Below are 17,433 nucleotides of genomic sequence, written 5' to 3'. Positions count from 1 at the left end.
TGCTCGCTGTATGGTTCCGCCCACTTGTCCGTCATTTTGTGTCTGTATTATCAATGGTCTCAATTGATCGAGCAATTTATAATGCATTTCATGGAAGACCCGGTGCTTTCGGATGCCGTAAACTCACTTGATGCGTTGCATAAAAGGCGTTATGTGGAAAAGCTTCAGTTTATCCATTCGCCAGATCCATATTTGATGCCTAAATCGATGTTTTTCGACCCGCTGTCTCCGCCGTATTTGCCTGACATCTGCTAGCTAGCCTGATATGTACAACTATCTTGTCCACACAAAATCAGCCTATTCTCACGAAAGTGTGAAAAACTTTAAGAGCTTGGAGGCTTATAAATACTTCGTTGCTGGTTGGGTGAAACAGGTCCTCGTCCACGAAAATTCGGCAGGAATCTATCTTGTACTTGGAAAGGTGAGTTACGAAATTTTCAATTCAAAATCTTTTGTTATTGCTAACATCCACTGTCAAGTCTAATGTATTTCATGTCGTTTGTCAATGGAGTTAGGGCTTTTAATGTTTATATGGTTTAGCGATAGCACTCTCACTACATACATACGTGTATGTTGTCGGCGATTAGCCTAGCAATGATCTTAATTGTGGTTGTCAGCCCCAAACCCTTAAAATATATATTAAATGCATCTTACCAGATATAAAATGACTACTACATAATCTGTGGTAATCGTTTGGAGCCCAGTTTTCTCGTCGAATTGCAGCAGCCCATCTCGCTCTCTTCTGTCCGGGTCTCTCGGAATCAGGTAGAACTTCAAGTCTCTCCGTCTTCTCCGTCTATCTTCTCTGTTATTGCAACCGACCGCCACACACGCCTTCACCATTTTGATTATTAATGTTAACGAGCAGAAAAACACGTCGTAAATTTATTTATTCTATTCTATTTACGGCGTGTTTTTCTGCTCGTTAACATTAATAATCAAAATGGTGAAGGCGTGTGTGGCGGTCGGTTGCAATAACAGAGAAGATAGACGGAGAGACTTGAAGTTCTACTGGATTCTGAGAGACACGGAGAGGAGAGAGCGAGATAGGCTGCTGCAATTCGACGAGAAAACTGGGCTCCAAACGATTACCACAGATTATGTAGTAGTCATTTTATATCTGGTAAGATGCATTTAATATATATTTAGAGGGTTGTGGGCTGACAACCACAATTAAGATCATTGCTAGGCTAATCGCCGACAACATACACGTATGTATGTAGTGAGAGTGCTATCGCTAAACCATATAAACATTGAAAGCCCTAGCTCCATTGACAAATGACATGAAATACATTAGACTTGACAGTGGATGTTAGCAAGAACAAAAGATTTTGAATTGAAAGTTTCGTAACTCACCTTCCGAGCACAAGATTCCAGCCGAATTTTCGTGTACGAGGACCTGTTTCACCCAACCAGCAACGTAGCATTTATAAGCCTCCAAGCTCTTTAAGTTTTTCAAACTTTCGTGAGAATAGGCTGATTTTGTGTGGACAAGATAGTTGTAAATATCAGGGTCAGGCAGAGACGGCGAAGGCAGCCGGTCAAAAATCATCGATTTAGGCATCAAATATGGATCTGGCGACTGTATAGAACGAAGTTTTTCCACATAACGCCTTTTATGCAACACATCCAGTGAGTTTACGGCATCAGAAAGCACCGGGTCTTCCATGAAATGCATTTTAAATTCCTCAATCAATTGAAACCAATGCTAATACAGAGACAAAATGACGGACAAGTGGGCGGAACCATACAGCGAGCACGTGGTTTTGTGACGTCGGTGGATAGGGTATATATGTGCTTTGTGACCATCTCTACGGGCCTCCGTAAAGTTGCCCCCCCCCTTATCAGACGCAAATTTATATAAAAATGATGTTAATCGTTTGTGCTGCAACGGTTTTGTAGATACAGTATTATGCTTTTATTGAGATATTAATTTCGAGGACGTCACTCGTAGCTTTTTCTTAGCTTAGCTCCCGCAGCTAATGGAGCGTACCAACTCTCTCAATAACTGCGAGGAAAAACCACATGCCACATGGAAAAAGGATTTTGCCATGTGGCATTTTTTTGTCATGTGGCAAAATTCATTTTGCCATGTAGCAGTTTTTGCCATGTGGCATTTTTTGCCATATGGCAAAATTGATTTTGCCATTTCGCTTTTTTTTTTTTTTTTGCTAAGTGTCATTTTTTTGCCGTGTGGCAAAACTGATTTTGCCATTTGGCATTTTTTTGCCATGTGGCAAAAGGGATTTTGCCATGTGGAATTTTTTTGCCAATTGGCATTTTTTGCCATGTGGCAAATTAATTTTGCAATATGGCAAAATGGATTTTGCCATGTGGCACTTTTTTTGCCATGTAGCAAAAAATCATTTTACCATGTATTTTTTGCCAAGTGGCATTTTTTTGCCATATGGCAAAACTGATTTTGCCATTTGGCACGTTTTTTGCCACATAGCAAAATCCATTTTGCCACATGGCAAAAAAAATTGCCACATGGCAAAAAAATACCACATGGCAAAATCCATTTTGCCACATGGCAAAAAAAAATGCCACATGGCAAAATCCATTGTGCCATATGGCAAAAAAATTTTGGCCACATGGCAAAATCCCTTTAGTCACATGGCAAAAAGATGCCACATGGCAAAATCAATTTTGCCACATGGCAAAAAAATGCAAAAGGATATTTTGCCACATGGCAAATACCACTTCTGGTTCTCGCTGTCTCTCAAATTTGGACCGAAATTGCTGGTTTTGGATTGGAAAAACAAAATAAGATCCTCAGCACCCCCTGCTGTGAGTGATATCCAGCGCCCCTCGCGGGCAGTGGGTTATTTATTTGGCCAAAAATTAACTAGTCTGGCTCACGTGAGATTAATTTGCAATAAATGTGTCCCTTTAACAAAAATTAGTTCGACACCCCTGGATTAGAGGATAGAAATTGTTTGAATAAAGCTTTTTTTTTTTTTTCTTTTTTTTTTTGGGGGGGGGGGGGGTAAATGCAGCTCAGATATCCGCGCATGCGTGAAAGCTAGCTTCCGGCTGTGACGTATTACTCCGCCACCGGTCATTCTGGCCGCCAAAACAAACATGTAACGTCACTAGTTTCATCACGAAAACCACCATCCGACAGGCCGACTAATGATGGACAAGTTAGGAGAGACGTTGATGTTGGTGGTGAAGCAGTGCGAGGTAACGTGGACGCGGAACGTGGTGTAACGGCGGGTTCACGACGACGATCCAAGACGCGGGCCGTGCTAGCCTAATAGGCTTCCGTGCTAGCCGAGCAGATGGCAGTCCCGAAAGATTAAGTCTAGCACTTGGCCTCAGAAGTCAACGCGAAAAATGTCAGTCTGAACAAGCTACTTAACTACAAGGGCAACATGAAGACATCCAGAACTGCCACCGCCTCGTCACTGGTAAATGGGAATCAAAGTGACGGTGAGTGAGTCGCGAGTTAGCACAAACGAGCTGACTGAGGTTTTGGATTCTTTAACGATAATATTCACGGGCTATTTTTTGTTTAAATGAAGTACTCTATCTCTAGCCGCGCACGTGCAAACAGAGACGAGCTGGTCGTTTTTTTAATGTTTAAAACAAGATCAAGTGACTTAATTTCCGTGACATCTCACGTGACGTCATCGTCGTGCGCTGCTACAAACTCTTCATTTTGTGCTCTTTCACGCTATTAAGAGTCCAGTATGCCACTCATTCCCCCTCTCTTCTCTGATGAAGGACCATATTAGGATCAAGGGCGTAGGTTTGTATAGGGACATAACACTACTAACGTTTTAGGATGATCAAATTGTCCCCACCAATTTTTAGACAATCTTATTTGCATTATATAATGACTTCAGTTATATAGGTCATTTAGATTGTCATATGCTGTAAGGATAGAATTGACCCTACCATTATTAAGTGAATTATTTTCATTATCTTCAGACTTAAATTTACCCCTTTTCACTTGCTGAATGTGCCAGTCTATTTTCCCCCCCTCAAACGCATGTTTGATTGGTCAATTACTTTTACAACATGTTGACAACATACCGCCTCCTCCGCCCCCTTCAAAGAGGAGGGATATTAGAATTTTATTTTATTTTATTTTTTTTTCAGCCAGCAGCCACTGTAAGTAATGTAAAAAGACGTCAATGTTGTGGAGGTGGGGAACACACCACAAATTTTGCTACTGAAAATCCGACCTGCATCAGAGTTAGCTTAACATTAAATTGTGTGAATGTGCTAACCTGAAAAACTCGAGTAGGAAACTGCTTAGAAAAAAGTGTCCTTCTCTGTGTTTTCTCCTTAAACTGTGAGAAATGTAGTGAACCGAGGTTTACTCACTTTTCCCCAATCGTCATTTTTGTTTTATTTATGTGGCCCGAAAGCAGCCCAAAGGAGCTTTCATTTTCTCTTGAGTTTGGCTGTGCTTGTAGACAAAAGCAGTCGTGTTTTGAAGGCTCCATTTTTATTAATTTTCGTTATTCGCTGACTAAAAAGTTTTTCAGTTATATTTAATGTATTTAGACAATGTTGAGTGGTCTGAAGACAAATGTTTATATTTTTTGCATTCTTGATAGTTAACAGGTTATTAACAAGTTTGTATTTATTGTGTATCTTAATGTAATTTAAGTTATGTTCAAATATTGCAATTTAAATTTGCTAATAAAATCCAGACATTTATGTTTTCAAAATGTTTCTTTAGTAGTTTTTGAAAACAAAGGTTGGAATCGAACGGTTCATCACCTGAACCAATACATATGAAAGTTAGCATATGTCAATGCTAAGAGTGTGACAATATCTCGATACAGCGATATATCGCGATATTTTGCAACCCGATGGGTTATCGATATGCTCCCGCCAAGAATCGATACTTTTATTTAACATACTGGCCATACAATGGAGTATGGATGCTGTAAACTGCTCAATGTTTGTTGAGCAATTCCTTGGCGGTCCACTAGGGGCGCTCGGGAATGGCGGTGAGGGTAAAGTGCGCACAAGTTGTCTAGAGAAGAAGAGAGGCAGCTCCAAGTGGGTTGAAAAAATAAAAAAGCTCCGTGAGAACGGTGGAGGAAAAAATGAGAAAAATATTGCCACAAATCACACATGGGGACACACTTTAGATTTTACACCAACAAGAAAGGAAGTAAGGTGAACAAGGACTTTGCTGTATGCAACAATTGTCTAACAAAAATAAGGTTCACTGGGAGCTGGTGACGAAGGGCACATATGATTTCTTCCCTGCTTCGCATTCATCACTTGAGGTAAGAAAGTTTTGCAATGTAATTGACTTTTTAATTTACATGTATTTTTTTGATGACATTTGGTGTTGAATGATATAAAATAAACCAGGACCCTAAACTGGATGAAAATGAATATCGAACAAGCCCACATGAATTTACCGATTTATTTGAGAACCAATTTCCATCTAGTTTACTACACAAACTGTTATTACTGTCATTTTGATACAATAGGCTATAAAAAACTGTTTGAATAGGTTCCAAGATATATAAAGTGATGTGCATGATAATTAATGTAGCCTACATATTAAAAATAGGTAATTATTGATGTAGCCTACATATTAAAAATAGGTAATTATTGAATTTTTAATTTCTATACATTCAATTCATATTTTTTTTAATTCAATACTTCCAACACACAAAAAAATCAGGATTTCAACTCAAACACTAAGAAGTAGCTAATATTTTTTGTTTTATTTTGTTGTTTTTAAAGTGAGGAAGACTGTGACTGAGCAAGTCTGACATCTTAAATGCTGAAGCAGATAGCGGAAGTGCTCAAACCAAGCAACAAAGTTCATATACGAAGAAAAGACCCACCAATTTTATCATTGCCCCACTCCAAGCTCAACTGCTGACACCTACGGCACTTTTTATTTATTTCTTTTTTTAAAGATTTAAAACTTTAAAAAAATTAAGGGTGCCATTCATCATGATCTCTCCAAGCGACATCAGTGGTCGTGGTTGATTTCCTATATATGTGCAGGGGCACAATTTGCAGTAGATTCATATTTTACAGCAATGTTGCACAGAAAAGGTGTCACTGTTTAATAAATGACTTAAACAGTATTTTTTCTATTTTCAAATATCTTTTCTTTTTTTTTCTCGTTTCAACAGTTGTATCGTAGAATGTCATGTATCCAATTTCTGACCAATATATCGATAATCGCTGTATCGTGATATAATCGTTATCGTGAGCCTTGTATCGCGAATCGTATCGTATCGTGAGGTGCCCTGAGGTTCCCACTCCTAGTCAATACAGACTTATTTTGCATTGATCATTTAGCCTATCAATTAATTAGGTTGATATTAGTGAGAAATGTAGCCCTGACCCCCATTCACCCAATCAGTTTGGTCTTATTAATGTCCTGTCCCCAGCAAAAAGTGTAGATGCAGATTATGCTGTTATATCGTGCCTACCAATGTTGAGAGCAAACCCACGCCCTTGATTAGGATCGAGCTAAATGTCCTTCCTTGCATCCGAAATGGAAGGATCTCAAATGATATTAAATTAATTTGGGATCATTGTATTTTGAGGTGGCTTAGGTCCTTAAAGCTTCAGCAATTAGTCAATTCCAGTGTTGCAAAAAGAAATTCATATAGCCGTACTCTCAGAGCCTGGACTGAGGTGTTCAATTTTTTTTAGATGGTAACCTTTGCTATGTGTGGAAGTCATTTAAAGTGTTAAAGTTGTTAAAATTGCTCCCGTTATTTTATTAGTTCCCTTCTGTCTACTTTCAACATGTGTACGTTTTAAAACTGTTTCATCATTTAACGATAGATTTAAGTCAAGAGTTTGCCGGTTTAGGAGCATTTTAGATTTAAAAAAAAAAAAGAAAGAAAAGTTACTTAGGTTCGCTTGGAGGGATCTCTACATCAGAGCCTTCCTGAGAGGACTACTGCTTTAAGATGGCGGCTGATTACTAACGCATGTAGTCCTTAAAACATGTTGCCAATGAAGCCGTGTCTGTCATTTGCATCTAGTTCTATAATATGTGATATCTACCTTATCATTAGAGGCGCGCAAAATTTCCGATTCTTAGATTATTCGTGATTCGGCCGTGGAGGATTCGAGAACGATTCACAAACATCCAAATTCCAATTATTGAATTATACCAGGTAAAGCGGAAATAAAACGCAGTCAGCGCGGTCTTCGGAACGCAATGAGGAACGGACAGAGAGTAAATATCATGTGCAGCTAATGCCGCTTGGTAAAAAAAAAAATCAATAATACCGGAGTGCGGCCGTCAGTCGCTACAAACAGCGCCCAGTTGCTAGTTGCTCCAAACATATGGCAACATACGGCTTTGGTAGATATTACATATATCTAGACTAGATGTGAAATGAGACTTTCCTGCGCTAGTAAACAGGCGCCATCTTAAAGCAGTAGACTTCTCTAGAAGACTCTGTTGTAGAGAACCTAATTACTTTTTATCTAAAATACCCCTAAATCGGCAAAATCATGACTTGAATCTATCTTTAAATGATGAAACAGTTTTAAAACTTTCACATGTCAAAAGTAGACATGAGGGAAATTATGGAATAACGGGCGCAATTTTAACAACTTTAACGGTTGATTCACAACATTAAATTAATTGAATGTAGTTTAAAGCTGCTGAAACAGAATGGGGACTTGAGTATTTTATTTACTGTTTTTAGCCGGTAACTTGATGCTAAAATAGTAGTTTGGTTTATTTAGCCTGAGAGGATTTTTGAATAATTTTGGAACAAATACACAAAACATCAATAAAATTTAAAAAATGGGGGGAGGGGGGCATCAATAATAGAATTATAATCGAATCGGAGTCTCTGAATCGTAATCGAATCGTTAGGTGCCCAAAGATTCCCACCTCTACTTATCATGTGGGCGTAGTTTGTAGGCTATGGCTACAGTCAGGTATTATTGGAGCCACCTAGCATCGCGTTTGCAACGGCGTCTTCCCCACTCCTGCTCTGCTCTCTCGTCTCCGTGAGTCAGTCTCTCTCAGACTTTTTTTTTATTCAACCAACTTAGTAACGCATGCCTTTCCCGCCTCAGTAACGGTAACGGCGTTGCCAAGATGAGAAAAATAATTACCGTAATTAGATTACTCATTACTGAAAAAAAATAATGCCGTTAGTAACACCGTTATATTCTAACGCCGTTATTAACAGCACTCTTGGCATGCTAAGTCAGCCCAATTGACCTGCGCTAGCTCAGCCACTCCGGAACCCTGAAACTAACAAATAACTTCTAAACTGCGCGGAATTTATTTAAATCAACTCCACCAACTAATTAAACCCCCGCTACTTTGAAGATTAAGCCTAATGTCAGAAATTTTGAACTTCCGCTTTAACCTAAAAAACGTTTAAAGACTGTGCCACTGGGGCTAATTGCGTGCCATGTTTTATCAGAGAGGCGGCAGAGGAAGATGGCAGACATCGCTCAAGCCTTGCAAGCGAGTCCAGCGGACGTGGCGGCCCTCAGGAGGATGGCCATTAGCGAGGGTGGCCTGCTTACGGACGAGTTGCGCTGTCAGGTTTGGCCGCGCCTCCTCAACGTCCCGCCCAACATCTTGGAGCAGGAGCCAGGTAACGTGTAGATTCCGCTCTGTAAAGCCCATGGCTACATTTATCGCTCACTCGTTCAATGCAGAGATAGTGGAGCGGAACAACAACAAGGACTATAACCAGGTGCTATTGGATGTTCAGCGGTCACTACGAAGGTTCCCTCCAGGTGAGTACTTTGGTTGGGAACCGCTGGGTACCTTACGATACGATTTGCGATACAAGGCTCACGATATCGGTTATTTCACGATTAGGGCTGCAGCAATCGATTATTTAAGTAATCGATTATTCTATCAACTAGTTCAAATAATCAAGTAATCGGATTAGGACCATTTATACGTTGCAGAATCAATTTTAGGAGATGTAAAACCAAGGCTTGCTCTTTCAAAAGAGCATTTAATTTCCGAGTGTTTCTCCAAACTATGCAGAATTGCACTTTCATTTAAAAATAAATTATACCTGAGTTTAAAATAAATAAATGATCTAAGTACAACAAAATAACAATTGGCTAACTTGCATAGCAAAAGTCTGCTAGCTTTAATGCTATGAAATGCTTTTTTTTTTTTTTTTTTTTGACAATGCTCTTAACAAATCGTCCAAACTAGGGTTGTTCTGATCATGTTTTTTTTGCTCCCGATCGTTTTAGTTTGAGTATCTGCCGATCCCGATATTTCCCGATCCGATTGCTTTTTTTTTTTTTTTTTTTTTTTTTTTTTGCTCCCGATTCAATTCCAATCATTCCCGATAATTTTCCCCGATTATTTCAATTTTGGCAATGCATTAAGAAAAAAATGAATAAAACTCAGACAAATATATACATTCAACATACAGTAAATAAGTACTGTATTTGTTTATTATGACAATAAATCCTCAAGATGGCATTTACATTAACATTCTTTCTGTGAGAGAGATCCACGGATCGAAAGACTTGTAATTCTTAAAGGACAAATGTGACTTTGTATATTGTGACTAAATATTGCCATCTAGTGGATTTTTATAAGCTTTCAGTAAATGATAATTCAGCCATTTAACTTCTGCCCAAATGCATGATGGGAAGTGCAACCATGACTGTGCGTAATGGTACTAATTGATATATCTTCTCAGCGTTGGGAAATGAAACATGGTGTTAAGAAAAAGATCAACTACTACCTTTCTTCCCCACATTGCTTCCCATGATATTTCTGATCGCTGGGAGAGGGATTGTAAGGCTGTAAGGTTGTTAAAAAAAAAAAAATATATATATATATATATATATATATATATATATTTAAAAAGTCATGTCAGATATTTTTTTGCCGATTCCGATACTTTGAAAATGATGTGATCGGGACATCTCTAGTCCAAACGCATAATCCCCCTATAAACAGCTAAATATACAAATTAAGAATGTATTAAAAAATATTCGCTCAAACAAAAACTTGCCTTATGTTGTTCTTAACAGGGAGCAGCTGGATTCAAACATGTTCAATGAGTGATGTCATATTCACTGTTCCCCCAAGAGGGCAGTGTATCCACCCAAATCAATAAAACGAAATGCAAACACTTTCAAAACAAACCAATACAACATCACTCTAATTAAACGAATACTCGAAGCAGCAAAATTTGATTCGAAGCTTTGTTCTCATTGAATAATCCTTGCAGGACTAACAATATACTACCAAGAATTGCACAATGACAACGGGAAAATAAGAATAATGCACACAAAAAATATTAAGTTGTAAATGTAAAAATTCAGCCAACTTTAGCGAGACAACAGCTCCGCATATTGACGAAACAAAAAATTGCGGGAAAACTTGACAGCTGTTACACTGAATGTCCTTCAAAAAACTGACAGGGGCCATCTTAATAATGTCATTATTTTAAAAAAGGAAAGAAAATACAAGTGATATCAGATTATTTCTCAAGGCCCACCTGATGATCTCTCACGGCATGCCGGTTAGAAAACAATGACCTATTCGATATACAGCTGTATGAAAAAGTATCTGAACCTTTTGGAATTTCTCACATTTCTGCATAAAATCACCATCAAATGTGATCTGATCTTTGTCAAAATCACACATATGAAAAAACAGTGTGCTTTAACTAAAACGCCCCCATACCATTATAGGTTTTCATATTTTAATGAGGATGGTATGCAAACAATGACAGAAAAGGGAAAAATGAGTAAGTGAACATTTAATATTTTGTGGCCCCCCCCTTTGGCAGCAATAACTTCAACCAGACGCTTCCTAGAGCTACAGATCAGTCTGGCACATCGATCAGGACTAATCTTGGCCCATTCTTCTACAAAACTGCTGTAGTTCAGTCAGATTCCTGGGATGTCTGGCATCAATCGCTGCCATAGGTCATGCCACAGCATCTCAATGGGTTTCAAGTCTGGACTGTGACTTGGCCACTCAGGAACGTGTATTTTGTTCTTCTGAAACCATTCTGAAGTTGATTGTCTTCCGTGTTTTGGATCATTGTCTTGTTGCAGCATCCATTCTCTTTTTGGCTTCAACTGTCTGAAAGGACTGCCTCAGGTTTTCCTGCAAAACATCCGAATAAACTTTTGAATTCATTCTTCCATTAATGATTTCAAGTTGTCCAGGCGCTAAGGTAGCAAAACAGCCCCAAATCATGATGCCCCCTCCACCATGCTTCACGGTGGGGATGAGGTGTTGATGTTGGTGAGGGGCTTTTTTCTTCCACACATGACCTTGTGTGTTACTCCCAACCAATTCAGCTTTGGTTTCATCAGTCCTCAAAATGTTTTGCTAAAACTTTTGTGGAGAGTCCAAGTGCCTTTTTGCGAACATTAAACGAGCAACAATGTTTTTTTTTTGGCCATTGGTTTACATATAGTTGATGTGTGCACAGCGGTATTGGACTGTGCCAGTGATTTCATTAAGTCTTTAGCAGACACTGTAGGGTTCTTCTTTACATCTCTGAGTATTCGGCGCTGAATTCTTGGCGTCATCTTTGGTGGACGGCCACTCCTTGGGAGAGAAGCAACAGTGCCAAACTCTCTCCAGTTGTAGACAACTTCTCTGACTTCCGATTGATGGACATCCAGACTTTTAGAGTTGGTTCTTATTCTTTCCAACCTTTATACAAAACAACAATCCTTGATCGCAGGTCTTCAGATAGCTCATTTGACCGAGCCATGATGCACATCAGACAATGCATCTCATCAAGACATTTCTTACCAGGTGTGTGTTTTATAGTGGGCAGGGCAGCTTCAAACCACTCATCAGGGATTGGGCACACACCTGACTTAAATTGTTTGGTAAAAATTGGTTTCAGTTGCTCTTTAAGTATTCACTTACCTATTTTTCCCCCCTTCTGTCATTGTTTGCATGATATCCTCATTTAACTATACTGGTGCACGATAATTATTGGTCTGATAATTATCGGTACGATAATAGGAATTATGATGTCATCCCAATAAATCCAATAACATTATTAATAGGACCGATAATACTGTATGTACTGTGCTGTGTAAGTAAGTTATTGAGAGGCCTTTTGGTTATTGATAGGCTTGCTGCCCTAACCTGTCTCCCAGGAAAGTTGTTCCATGGACCAAGACCACAGCGGTCTCCTCTCCTGTAGCACCAAATATTTTTTCTGATGATAAAGCACAATACCCGTTGGGTTTATGTTTTAGTTTAGTGCTCATTAGTCAGAAAACACATCTTCAATTATACTGACTAATTGATTGTGATTGACTCAAATTATATTTATTTGAAAAAAATAAATATTGGCACTTTATTTGAAGTCAAGACTGTTCTTGTCTTAGTTTTGTTCATAATAATGTTCATGTCATTATGAAAAATCTGGTGAGGTCAAAGGCAAAAATCTGCGTTGAATCCACCACTAGTATTTTTTTTTTTTAACCTCCTGGTGTTTGAAAACTCGGTGAATATACATTCAAAAAATTGTATATTATCAGTTATCGGTATCGGCTTTGAGGAGCAGGAAGTTATCGATATCAGTATTGGTTTCAAAAAATGGATATCGTGCACCCCTATTTAACTATGAAAACCTATAAATGCTTTGGTGTTCTTAGTTAAAGCAGACAGTTTTTTCACCTGTGTGATTTTGGCAAAGATCAGATCACATTTGATTTTTTTATGCAGAAATGTGAGAAATTCCAAAAGGTTCAGATACTTTATCATCTCACTGTATTGTCTGCCAGAAGTGAGTACTCTTGAACACATGACATAAAATGATGATAGCAAAGGATAACCCAGAGAGCGCTCCTGCTTCTCTCCAGGTATGCCGGATGAGCAGCGCGAGGGTCTCCAGGAGGAACTTATAGACATCATCCTCCGCGTGCTAAAGCGGAATCCTCAGTTGCACTACTACCAAGGTTACCACGACATCGTGGTCACCTTTCTCCTCGTCCTGGGCGAGCGCTTGGCCACCGCCCTCGTGGAAAAACTCTCGACGCATCACCTCAGGTACGCCGCTGTCAACATGCTATTGTAGAAACATTTGTGAATTTTCATTTAAAATGACGTCCTTTAATTGTAGGGCTGCAGCTATTGAATATTTTAGTAATCGAGTAATCGACTGAAAATTCTATCGAGTAATCGGATAAAACAAATATATTTTTAGGTGAAGAGCAATTATAAATATACATGAGAAAACAAGACATTTCATCTAATCTTGAACCATTTTCAGTCAATCAATGTCTTTATTTTCGATGTATATTGTTGAAAACAGCCAACAATTGCATCTCAGATGTAACTAGAATAAAAAAAAAAAGACAAATTCACTGCTTTCACTCAAAAAACCTTTAGATCTTAAAAAAATTAAAAAATAAAATATATATATCTTACCTAAAAATGCCATTACGCTTGATAACACACATCACTTAAAAGTTAGGATTTTTTTCCCACGTGTTTCAATTGAATTTCTCTTTGTGTCAAGCCATTTTTAAGTTCTAGTTAAGTTTTACGCTACTCTAAACTGTAAGTCCTGATAGGATTTTGTGTTTTTGCAGTGTTCAAAATAAATGTATGATACAGGCTGTATTGGAGCACATTAGGGACCAGTGCTACTTGGTGTTTTATCCAGCAATGACTACTAAGCTAAAATTGATAGTTAGCATTATTGAGTTTTTATTTTACACCCTCATCACTCCACAAAGCTATGTTATGTTAAAGCCTGTATGTAAGACACGTTAGCCACGCATCGAAAGTGGTCATAATTAATAGAAACCTAGCCCTCCGCAGGGCTAAAGTTACGTGAGCTAGTGACTCAGACAGTAACGTTAATCTTATTTATTAGCGTTTAGCGCTCTTTATTAGCGCTTAGCGCTCTACTGCTTTAAGATGGCGGCTGTTTATTAACGCTGCCCAGACGCGGCCGAGTCTGTCATTTCGCATCTAGTTCAACATACATGGGATCTCTATGAGACTCATCAGATGCTACCTGCTACCAACTTAACATCATGCGGGCTAGTTTTTAGCAACGTCGGCGTAGTTTGGAGCGGCTGTCGGCTGCGGAAATGTTTTTTATATTGTTTTATTGCTTCTTCCTCTACGCACGTGACGTCAGCGCGTTGTCCCGCATTAAAAGTAGTCCGAGCGAAACGTGATGCTTAGAGCTGTCAAAATAAACGATTACTCGAGGTGAATAAAATTACTCGGATCAGTTTTTAAACTCGAGTAACTCGAGTATTCGTTTCAGTTCTATTTAATTGGCGTCGTCCTGCATGAATGCCTGCTTAAAATATGGTTTTGAAAATCCCATCTCGGTTGACCTCTAAAAATTACACCAAACATAAACATAATCAAACTGAATCAACGTAACACTGTGCTTTGTGTCTTCTTCACCAGGGACTTCATGGACCCCACCATGGACAACACCAAACACATCCTCAACTACCTGATGCCCATCATCGAGAGGGTTAACCCCGAGGTGCATGATTTCATGCAACAGTAAGGGAAACCTCGTACTTTGCGAGATATGTCACTTAACAGAACTATCCAGGGCTGCAACTAAAAGAATGTTTGGTAATCAGGGCTGAGGTGGGCACCGTTTTTGCGCTCAGCTGGCTGATCACCTGGTTCGGTCACGTACTGTCAGACTTCCGCCACGTGGTACGGTTGTACGACTTCTTCCTGGCCTGCCACCCGCTCATGCCTATTTACTTCGCAGCCGTGGTGAGTCTTGTTCTCTGACCTCTGTGAGGTTGGAGCATGCCCAGGCGTTGTAGGGAGGTCATACGGGCACGCGGAGGGTATACACACTACTGGGCCTCATCTTCACTTGTTTAACCTTTCGGTGTTATTTGTCCATTTTCTGGCTTTTTTTTTTTTGTTTTTTTGTGTGTGTGTTTCATCAAAGACAAAGCATTGGAAAAATTACACTAGGGAGCTAATATTTAAAAACATGTAAAGATGAAAATGGCACCATGCTGCAATCCTAACTTATTTCAAACAGGTTGGGGAGATTCGCACTAAATTCTTGTAATAATGCCATGTTCTGGCTCATTGACTCCCATTTTAAATCATAATTTTTTATATGCTGTAAACCCGATGTGTTATAATGCATTTTCCGTTATTACTCATGCAATCGCTTCTTTGGCGAGTCAAAAACATGGAAATAGAGGAATTTGTGTGTTGAGAGGCTTAACACCCAAAAATCACTGGGGGGCGCCAAAGGCCAATACATGAATTTGCTTGCAAAGAAAGCTTGTTGTTATGACCAATTGACTTATTTGGGCCTCTTAACTATGTCATATGAAATATTCAAATTAGACTTTTATACAGGGTACCCGCGGGTTATTAAAAGTATTAAAAAAAGCATTGAATTTAGTTTTTCATTATTAAAGGTATTAAAAGTATTAAATAAGCTGTCGTAAGTCTGGAATTTTTTCACCGTGGTTTTAATTTTCAAGAACATCTCAGTGCAACCTAAATTATATAAGTGACGAAGTTTTTTTTTTTTTTTAATCTATAACGAAGATGACGTGTGGAATTTTTACGATGCGCTGCACTACAAATCATAATGCACCTCGTGCGTGCGCGCTGTTAGCATCATTAGCATTAACATCATAACAGCAGGCAATCGCACAGTACTGTGTGCTAATGTAAGGAACTGCTCAGAATCCTTAGTTGTTATGTTCGACGAAAGCCTCAACAAGACAACCAAGTCCAAACAGTTGGACCAGCATGTGAGGTATTGGATCGGCGACCAAGTCGCATCCAGATACTTTGGGTCGCAGTTTATGGGTCATGCGAAGGCAGTGGGCCTGCTTAACATTTCAAAGTAAGTTGCCAATTTCTCCAATTAAAATGTGTTAGATGCAATAATGTATTTCTGCACGGTTTGCCTTTTGAATGAATGTGAATTTCGTAGTTTTAATTCAAGAGTTAGCCATGTTCAATGGGGTATTGGCAGGTGGACTAGCCTGAGCATGGATAAACCGGAGTCGTAGATCCACCATCACCCTCAGATACACAACACGGTTGACACTATTGTTGGAACGAGTGCGGGGTAACGTTGATCAGAATAACATGGCATGGTGATAGGCAAATAATAATGTAGGTGATAGTAAAACACCTGGTATATTTAAATGTTTTTCTTGATTGAATAAGAGTATGGATTTTCGCTATCTGATTAAAAGAAATGTCTTCAATAGCTGAGAAAGGATTAACATGTGCATACATGCATACATTAACATTAACACATACATATATACACACACACACACACACCATAGTTTTGCTATTAGAATAATACTGCTATTAATGTCCATAGGGGGCATTAAAAAAAAAAAAAAAAAAAAAAAAAAAAAAACTACATATGTGAAGATTAGTCTGATGCCAATGAACGTTTTTGAGTGTTTGAAAGTGAAAAAGTATTCATAAATGACTTAGTTATCACACTTCAAAGGAAAAGCCATACTATGGACATATTCACAAGAATTTAGTCAAAATAAAATAACTTCCACGGGTTAAATGACATTACATCCGAATTGGATCAGCCTGGAGGAGTGTGTTTTTCCATTTTCATTTTGAGTATAACTCCAAATCCAAGCCTCCATGGGTTGATACATTTGATTTTCATTGATAGTTTTTGTGTGATTATGTTGTCAGCACGTTCAACTATGGAAAGAACAAACTAATAAAAAAAAAATTTTTTTTTAAAGTAAAAAAAAAAAAAAAAAGTACCTAACACAAAATGTTAGTTCGGAATCGCAGACGTTCTATTGATAATGTGTGTGTGTTGCAGATCGTACTGTACAGAGAAGAGGAAGTGCTGGAATGCGAGTGCGACATGGCGATGGTCCATCACCTGCTGTCTCAGATCCCTCAGGATCTGCCCTACGAGACCCTCATCAGCCGGGCAGGGGATCTGTTTGTTCAGTTTCCCCCATCCGAGCTAGCTAGAGAGGCCGCCACGCACGATTGGTACGTCGCCCGGAAAGTCGGCTAGTAAACTCGGGGTTCCAGCGGGGCCTTAAGAAGTTTTAAAAAGCATTGAATTAAAGAATTGGGACACAATACCTTAAAAAGTCTTGAAAAAGTAATGAATTTTCATATCTGGGTCTTAAAATTTATGTTGTATACCTCCGCCGTGTTTGTCATTTGTCCTCAAAAGTGTCATTTGTCATTTTGATTTAATAACGTAGCATAAAAGTAATCAAAATCAAGTCAAAATTATCGTTTCCAAGCACTGATGGATTATGGTGTATTGTGTAGTTCTTTTGATTTGCGAAACCAAGTCAAAACAATGTTGGGTCACTGAAAAATGACTACAAATATGGCTGTTTCTTCAATTTGGTGTGCTGCGTGACCAGCTTAAAAAGATCACTATTATTTTACAGATTGACGTCGCTCCTGCACGCTATACTACACAGACGTTTTTTTATGTTTTTTTTACA

The 17,433-nt window shown here is 38.7% G+C and overlaps 1 protein-coding gene across 1 annotated transcript in view; it reads left to right on the top strand.

Annotated features, from left to right (window-relative positions):
• Positions 1-3,023: 3,023 nt before the first annotated feature.
• tbc1d20 (TBC1 domain family, member 20) overlaps positions 3,024-17,433 on the top strand; it is a 21,125-nt gene continuing 6,715 nt past the window's right edge. The window contains exons 1-7 of the mRNA XM_057846255.1: positions 3,024-3,435; positions 8,403-8,579; positions 8,644-8,724; positions 12,811-12,997; positions 14,381-14,482; positions 14,566-14,707; positions 16,782-16,960. Of these exons, the coding sequence (XP_057702238.1) occupies positions 3,378-3,435; positions 8,403-8,579; positions 8,644-8,724; positions 12,811-12,997; positions 14,381-14,482; positions 14,566-14,707; positions 16,782-16,960 (926 nt within the window). The 5' untranslated portion in view covers positions 3,024-3,377. The remainder of the gene's footprint in view (positions 3,436-8,402; positions 8,580-8,643; positions 8,725-12,810; positions 12,998-14,380; positions 14,483-14,565; positions 14,708-16,781; positions 16,961-17,433) is intronic.

Source organism: Corythoichthys intestinalis, chromosome 9, assembly GCF_030265065.1.
Source record: "Corythoichthys intestinalis isolate RoL2023-P3 chromosome 9, ASM3026506v1, whole genome shotgun sequence".
Taxonomy (NCBI): Eukaryota; Metazoa; Chordata; class Actinopteri; order Syngnathiformes; family Syngnathidae; genus Corythoichthys; species Corythoichthys intestinalis.
This window is presented reverse-complemented; position numbering and strand designations above follow the sequence as displayed.